Raw genomic sequence first — 7668 nt, forward strand, 5'->3', positions numbered from 1 at the left:
CCGGTTGACCCCGGAAGTGCCTGAATTGAATCGGACCGCTTTTATTTTCCTGCTCCGGTTGCGGCCACACTGAAAACGCTCGTACCACTGACGTGCCCGTCACTTTCACACCCGCGCGTTCGAACCCTCAACCTCGAATCCACTTTGCACTCGCAAACCCGCCGCGGAGAGAACCATGTCCCGGAGACGACACAGCGACGAGAACGACGGTAACCGGACGTTGCGAGTTGTGTGTGTTCCAGGGTGTCAGTGCTAACAGCTAGCTAGCGTTAGCGTGTGTTTGCTGCTCGCGTTAATCTCTGACGTGGGTTGTTTCCTCATGTTTGTGTTCGTGATTACTTTCCAAATAGCTGCATCGATCGGTTAATATCAGTCTATTCGATTAACCGAGGCGTTAAACCGGGAAGTAAACGGTCTCTGTGACGATTTAATTCGCCCGGAACGTTTCACCGTTAGCAGCTCGTTTGACGCGTGTGATGAGAAACGGGGGCGGTCACCGGCTTCTGGCAACTGATTTACAGTAGTTTATGTTTAAAATGCTGTAAAAGTTGAATAATGATAAAATTTGTAATGTGTTGCAAAATGTAAATAATCTCATTATTTACTCACTAATATGACGGGGGGGGGGGTAGCTGAGTCCAAAAAACCCTAAAGGAGTTTCAATGATGAACTCTGTTGCAGCTAAATCCAAATTTCATTTAAGTAAAAGGGGACAGGTTCAATTCAACTTTATTTGTCCCCATTGAAGCAAACAATGATGACATCAGTGTAATGTCCACGAACAGTTTAAATCAGTGCAGTGTATTAAAATGATAAAGTGAGAGAAGTGTGTGTGTATGTAAAAGGACGGTGACATCATGTCTCCATGGTGTCATCAAAGTGTCCCTGAGCCCCGACAGTCAAATTCAGGCTGGAAACGGTGTTATTTACACCAAGTGGTCCCCTAAATGTCCCCATGTCCTTTACAATAGCCTCAGTAAAACTCATTAGTCTTTTATTAAGTTCAGCGACAAGTAAACTCGTCTTCCTGTGTTAAATTTACCTCTGAGGAGAGATCCCAATTAAAGCAGCTGTTTGGTCCTTTACATTGTGTTTTTGTTTGTATGTTGAAGGATTTTTCTCCTCAACGTTGCTCCTTGAGTGAAATCTCCTCGCTCGTGTTTCTCGTTCATCATTGTGTTTCTCTTTTAACCTTCCAGGAGGTCAGGCCCATAAAAGGAGGAGAACATCTGAGCCCATCGAGATCGAGGATCGTCTGGAGTCACTGATATGTCGTGTGGGGGAGAAGGTGAGGACTAAGTACAGGAAGGCACACTGGAAAGACTGCTTAAAACAAACACTAGAACTCTAGGTGGTGTTGAGTGAAGTAAGGTGTGGTTCAGCAAAGGGTTGCACTGTTAAGGGCTTTATTTAAATTTCCTTCGTTTGTCTTTTCAGAGTACGTCGTCCCTGGAGAGCAACCTGGAGGGGCTCGCCGGCGTCTTAGAGGCCGACCTCCCAAACTACAAGAACAAAATCCTGCGCATTTTATGTTCTGTGTAAGTTTACACGTATACCCTTTCATTGGTGAAAAATGAGTCTTATTGGGTAGTGGTGCTCATTGAATTGTGTTTTATTGACAGCGCCCGCCTCCTACCTGAGAAGCTGACTGTCTACACAACCTTAGTCGGCCTCCTCAACGCCAGAAACTACAACTTCGGGGGCGAGTTTGTCGAGGCGATGATCAGACAACTCAAAGAAACCTTGAAAAACAACTTGTACAATGAAGCTGTTTACTTGGTAATCTTAAATTTGCATAAGCACCAGATGTTTTGCATTTTTTTTTTTTTTTAACATCTGTATATACACGTACGTGATTTGCATTTTTAAACAACCTCTTTCTTTTGCAGATTCGTTTTCTGTCTGACTTGGTCAACTGCCATGTGATTGCCGCTCCTTCCATGGTGGCCATGTTTGAAAATTTTATCAGTGTTACTCAAGAGGAGGATGTACCACAGGTGGGTGGAATGTAGAGGAAATGAGGGCAGTAGCAAGCATCTTGTTAAATCTTGACTTCTCTGCTTAAGAGATCTCTGCATCGTGGGACTTGAGGTTAACACAGATACAGTTTTAATTTTGCTTCATGTTGAGTATTTAAGCTGTTGTGATGGACGGGATCTTATTTGTGTCCCCAGGTTCGGTCGGACTGGTTTGTGTACGTGGTTCTCTCCTCTCTGCCCTGGGTCGGTAAGGAGCTCTACGAGAAGAAGGACGTTGAGATGGACCGACTCCTCAGTCAGGTCGAGGGCTACCTCAAGTATGACTCTTCTCTTCTGTCTATTTACGACTGTTCCGAGGCTCATTTGTCCTGCTCACATCTTTCATAACTCAGCCTCTGGTGTGATCACATCTTTCAGCCGATCCTTGCATCACAACATATTTCTTGTTTTTCAGGAGGAGAGTAAAGACTCATGTCCCGATGCTGCAGGTTTGGACAGCGGAGAAGCCTCATCCTCAAGAGGAGGTGAGAGACACAGCAGTGCTTCAGTTCTCACAATATTCTCCTCAACAATATTCTACTCAACAATACAACACGTTCCCATTGCACAGCTATAGTGAAGTTGAGGACTTGTTTTCATTTCCACGTGAAGTTTCTGTTCATTCTTGTAGGAAACAGGTTGTCTCTGATAGATCCAGAGCCCAGGTCACTGTGAAAACCTAACCCTCTCTCTCTTTACCCTCCTCAGTACCTGGACTGCCTCTGGTCTCAGATACAGAAGCTAAAAAAAGACCGGTGGCAGGAGCGCCACATCCTTCGCCCGTACATCGCCTTCGACAGCGTCCTGTGTGAGGCTCTGCAGCACAACCTGCCCCCCTTCACTCCACCGGGCCACATGCCCGACGCTCAGTATCCGATGCCCCAGGTCGTCTTCCGCATGTTCGACTACACTGACGCCCCCGAGGTACAGAACACGCTCCTGATCACATTTTTGTTTGCCATAAATATGATAATAATGTCAGAGCTCACATATTCCTTCAGGGTCCTGTGATGCCCGGCAGTCACTCTGTGGAGAGATTTGTCATCGAAGAAAACCTGCACTGCATCATCAAGACTCACTGGAAAGAGAGGAAATCATGGTGGGTGACGAGTTTGATCGTCTTTTGCAAACCGACCGCCGACACACATATTTTTTAACCCGTCTCATTTTTCTTTTATGACCTTTCAGTGCTGCTCAGCTACTCAGTTATCCAGGGAAAAATAAGATTCCGCTCAACTATCACATTGTGGAGGTATGAAGCTTTTGTTTTTCGACGAACCTCACGCTGAGCAATTTAAGAAAAGACTAAAGGCTGGTTGAAACATTTAAACATTTATCTGTTTCTCTGTCCAGGTGATTTTCGGGGAGCTCTTCCAGCTGCCCGCTCCGCCTCACCTTGACGTCATGTACACCACACTGCTTATTGAACTCTGCAAGCTGCAGCCGGGTTCTCTGCCTCAAGTCGTATCCTTGATTGTTCGTGTCAGTGGAGTTTACGTCAAAGTTCCTTTTTCCAGCAGCCCTTTAAAAATCTGAGCTTGTATCAGGATCCATTTCATGGACTTCAAACATTTTCTGTAGTTTGACATAAGGTGACAATATAATATATAATATATAATAACAATATAATATAATCCCTTTAAACTGAACTGAGATACACTTATTATCCTGGGCATGTGGTGGTTAACAGTTGTAAGTTGCAATAAATGAAAACCCCAGAAGAGAAAATACTCGTGAACATTTCAAAAGAAACTTTATCTTAACGCCCGCCTGTCAGTTGGCCCAAGCCACAGAGATGATGTACATGAGGCTGGACACCATGAACACCACCTGCATAGACAGGTAACCTGACTGCACAGTTACACTTCCTGTCAGAGAGTGGAACCTCCCATGAGGTGCTTCCTGTCTGAAGTGACACCATCACTCATTCTCTCTACCTCCCCCTTTTTTCTTCACCAGACTAATTAACTGGTTTTCTCATCATTTGAGCAACTTCCAGTTTCGATGGAGCTGGGACGACTGGTGAGTAAATCATTCACACACACGCACACACACACACACACACACCCTTTATAGCAGCTGTTCATTTGTATTAAATAAGATGTGAACCATACAGTTAATAACGTGTGTGTCTCTGTAAAGGTCCGACTGCCTGTCTGTGGATCTAGATAAACCCAAGCCCAAGTTTGTGAAAGAAGTTCTGGAGAAGTCTATGAGGTAATAAATCATTATTCACCTTTTCTTTAAGTTGTATATAGTTTTAAATGACATTGAATCTGAAGCTCAGTACCTTTGTTCCCGTCAAACATCCTGTTAAACCTAAAAAATCTTCATTCACGTCATTTTATTTGCTGTTCTCTCTTAATTCCTCTGGATGAAATTAAATATTATTACGTTTCCCTGTTCTTTAAAACATTGATTTATTTTATTTGGAAAGTTTCATCTTGTCGCTCTTTTCTCTTCCAGACTTTCGTACCATCAGCGGATGGTGGACATCGTCCCTCCGACCTTCTCGGCGCTCATCCCCGCTGAACCCATCTTCATTTACAAGTACATGGCCGAGAGCGCTTGTAAGAATTGATTTTACACACTTGCTGTGAAAAGCAGCAGCGTGATTATCACTGCAAACAAATGTGTTGAGTATATTCATTTAGATATGAAGTGACTGGAATGTGTCTCCTGCCTCACAGCATCGTTGCCGGGTTACCCAGTATCCATCACTGTGGGGAACGCCATCAAGAACCGGGCGTCCAACGAGGAGATCATGTCCATCCTCAAAGACGTGCCCAACCCCAACCAGGAAGACGACGATGGTATTGTTTCATTTGAGTGGAAAGAATGTAGAAATCATTTTACAGTTTGTCAATAGTAATATTAATTTAAAATCACCTTTAACATGTGATGAAGCCCCTGAAGGGTTTTATTCTGTTCTCACTCATCCAGGCTGGTGGATCACTCGCCTGAAACCCGTCTCTGACTTTGTCCTTTTTGTTTCCCGTCCTCTCAGATGAAGGCGAGACTTTCAACCCTCTGAAGATCGACGTGTTCCTGCAGACTCTTCTCCACCTGGCCGCCAAATCCTTCAGCCACTCCTTCAGCGCCCTCGCCAAGTGAGTTCACCTGCCACAGAAACCTTCATCTTCATCTGCCATGTGATCTTATTAAACCACTTTTCATGGCCTCAAAAGAGACAAACTAAAATGAGTTGGGTCAAGTCAGACAGTGGGGCTTCAACTAATCATATATATAATTAAATATACATGTCACTCCACAATTAAATCTTTGACTGATTATTTGAATTACCAGACTAATTCTTATTTATTCAAAGAAAATTCTTAAACTAGAGTTTAATCTCAAGAGAACAGTGTAGTAGTGATGCTAATAAAAATCATCACCAGCTGTATAACTATGTAGATTTAAACTAAACAAATAGATTGAAATATCCCCTGAAACAATGAACTGGGTGTTTGTGTGTGTGTGTGTTGAATGAGTGAATCCAGACCCGTTGTCCTCAGCTGCATCTTTGTCCTCCAGGTTCCATGAGATCCTGAAGGCGCTGACCGAAAGCGACGAGGGGAAGCTGCACATGCTGAAGGTGGTTTATGAGGCGTGGAGGAACCACCCACAGGTGAACACAGGGTCCTTCAGGGGGGATTCATACATACATGTACATTTTGAATGACTTGAATGAAGAGTTGGGTGTTTTCCTGTTGTAGATGATTGCCGTGTTGGTGGATAAAATGATCCGGACTCAGATTGTCGACTGTGCTGCTGTCGCCAACTGGCTCTTCTCCCAGGACATGGCTCACGAGTTCACCAGGTGAGGCAGAGGAAATAATGTATTTCTGTACACATACATTTCTCATTTTATTTTACATTCTCTGCTCATGGAAGATAAAATAAGTGTGTTCTGCGTTGTCCTGATTTTAATATTTTTTCTCTAAAAACAACCCTGAACCTCTTCTAGACTGTTCATCTGGGAGATTTTGCACTCCACCATTCGAAAGATGAACAAACACGTCCAGAAGATCCAGGTGGAGCTGGAGGAGGCCAAGGACAAGCTGGAGAAACAGCAGCATAAGAGGGTAAGTTCATCCTCTATGTTTTCTCCACCACGTTACTCGGTTTGAACATCAGTGATTCAAATCTATAGATTAATTGTTGAGTAAAGTGTAGTTGGGGCTTGTACACCAGCAGAAGGACAGCGGGGACGAGGAGGACATGGAGAAGAACAGCGAGGACGAGGACGGTCAGCTGGAGGAGCAGATCGACCGGCTACAGGAGAAGGTGGAGTCGGCTCAGAGCGAACAGAAGAACCTCTTCCTCGTCATCTTCCAGGTAACATTTCCATCTCTGAGATCCTCATCTGAATCAGATCAGAGACGATTCACACGACCGAAGTCGCTGGTGGAGGAAAAGTTAAAGACGGTGTTAAATGTTCTCCTCCCTCAGCGCTTCATCATGTTGTTGACCGAGCACTTGGTTCGCTGTGAGACCGGAAGTGTGGACATCAGCACGGCCTGGTACAAGAGCTGCATCGAGCGCCTGCAGGAGATCTTCCTCATGGTAAAACACACACACACACACACACACAGACACACAGACACACAGACACACAGACACACAGACACACAGACACACACACACACACACACACACACACACAGTAACGGAGAATCATCACCTTTTTTAAACATTTTCTTGAGAATATTTGAATATTACTCTGAAGAGGTACCACGTAAACCTACTTCTCCAGAATGTGAACTTATATAAATCTAGAAGGACGCTCATAGGCTCAAATAAATGGACAGTCCAGATGAAATCAAGACGGGCCTTCTGGTTCTAACACGTCCCGTCTTTGTGGATCCGCTTCAATTTTGAAGCGGATCCACATCCCCCCCATAAGATGTAAAGGATATAGGTTCCGTAGTGTTTGAATGATCCTGAGTGAACGTGTCCTCTCTCTCTCTCTCTCTCTCTCCGTGCAGCACCATGTGACCATCCACCAGTACATGGGCACCCTGGAGAACCTGCTGTTCACCGCGGAGCTCGACCCCCACATCCTGGCCGTCTACCAGCAGTTCTGTGCTCTGCAGCTCTAAGACTCACAAACATCAATGTGTACGTGTGTTCACACAGTACCTGTGCTAAACATACACATTACAAACTACCAGCTCTTGCATCAAGAATCTCATTAGTTTTTGTTTTTTTTTGTTATTTCCCTTTTCTTTGAGTTTAGTGTCATTCGAACCGTCAGTTACATGCAAGAGTCTATTTGACAAATCCTGTCATTAATTTGCTGTAGTGATATTTTTAATTGTATTTACCCTTTTTTTTTTTTGTTTTTAATTAGATTACTTTTTACATTCTGCTTGTGTTCTCGTGAGTTGGGTCTTTTTAAAACTGACAGAGCTGGAGAAGTGATCATAGGAAGTTTCAGGTCGGCTCCGACGGATTCTGAATCTAAAGAGCGATATACTTTTTTATATTTGTTTTTTTGTGCAAGTGGGAAATAATTAAACTCTCCAGAGTCTTTATCCTGCCGCTTGTTTCTGTTGTTTTCTGGAGCTGAGCCACTGAGCTTCTTCCTGTCGGGTTTCTCTTCTTCTCCTTTACATGAACTGAGGAGTTTCACAGATTCAACAGCTGG

At 44.1% G+C, this 7668-nt stretch overlaps 1 protein-coding gene across 3 annotated transcripts; it reads left to right on the forward strand.

Moving 5' to 3' along the window:
* The first annotated feature begins 1 nt into the window (after position 1).
* LOC128445437 (nuclear cap-binding protein subunit 1) lies at positions 2–7555 on the forward strand. 3 transcript variants are annotated; one of them, XM_053428094.1, is made up of 23 exons: positions 2–209; positions 1200–1288; positions 1438–1538; positions 1623–1779; positions 1890–1997; positions 2175–2296; positions 2434–2503; positions 2727–2942; positions 3020–3117; positions 3207–3270; positions 3372–3482; positions 3796–3860; positions 3978–4040; positions 4161–4235; positions 4485–4588; positions 4709–4831; positions 5026–5128; positions 5553–5646; positions 5735–5838; positions 5986–6103; positions 6195–6356; positions 6471–6584; positions 7007–7555. In XM_053428094.1, exons 1-23 carry the CDS (start codon positions 176–178, stop codon positions 7118–7120), a joined length of 2409 nt encoding a protein of 802 aa, XP_053284069.1. In that variant the 5' UTR covers positions 2–175; the 3' UTR covers positions 7121–7555. The 3 variants fall into 3 exon arrangements, with proteins under 3 accessions (XP_053284069.1, XP_053284070.1, XP_053284071.1); XM_053428095.1 differs by having other exon boundaries at positions 6213–6356; XM_053428096.1 differs by having other exon boundaries at positions 6216–6356.
* The last annotated feature ends 113 nt before the right edge of the window (positions 7556–7668 follow it).

This window comes from Pleuronectes platessa, chromosome 8 (assembly GCF_947347685.1).
Source record: "Pleuronectes platessa chromosome 8, fPlePla1.1, whole genome shotgun sequence".
NCBI lineage: Eukaryota > Metazoa > Chordata > Actinopteri > Pleuronectiformes > Pleuronectidae > Pleuronectes > Pleuronectes platessa.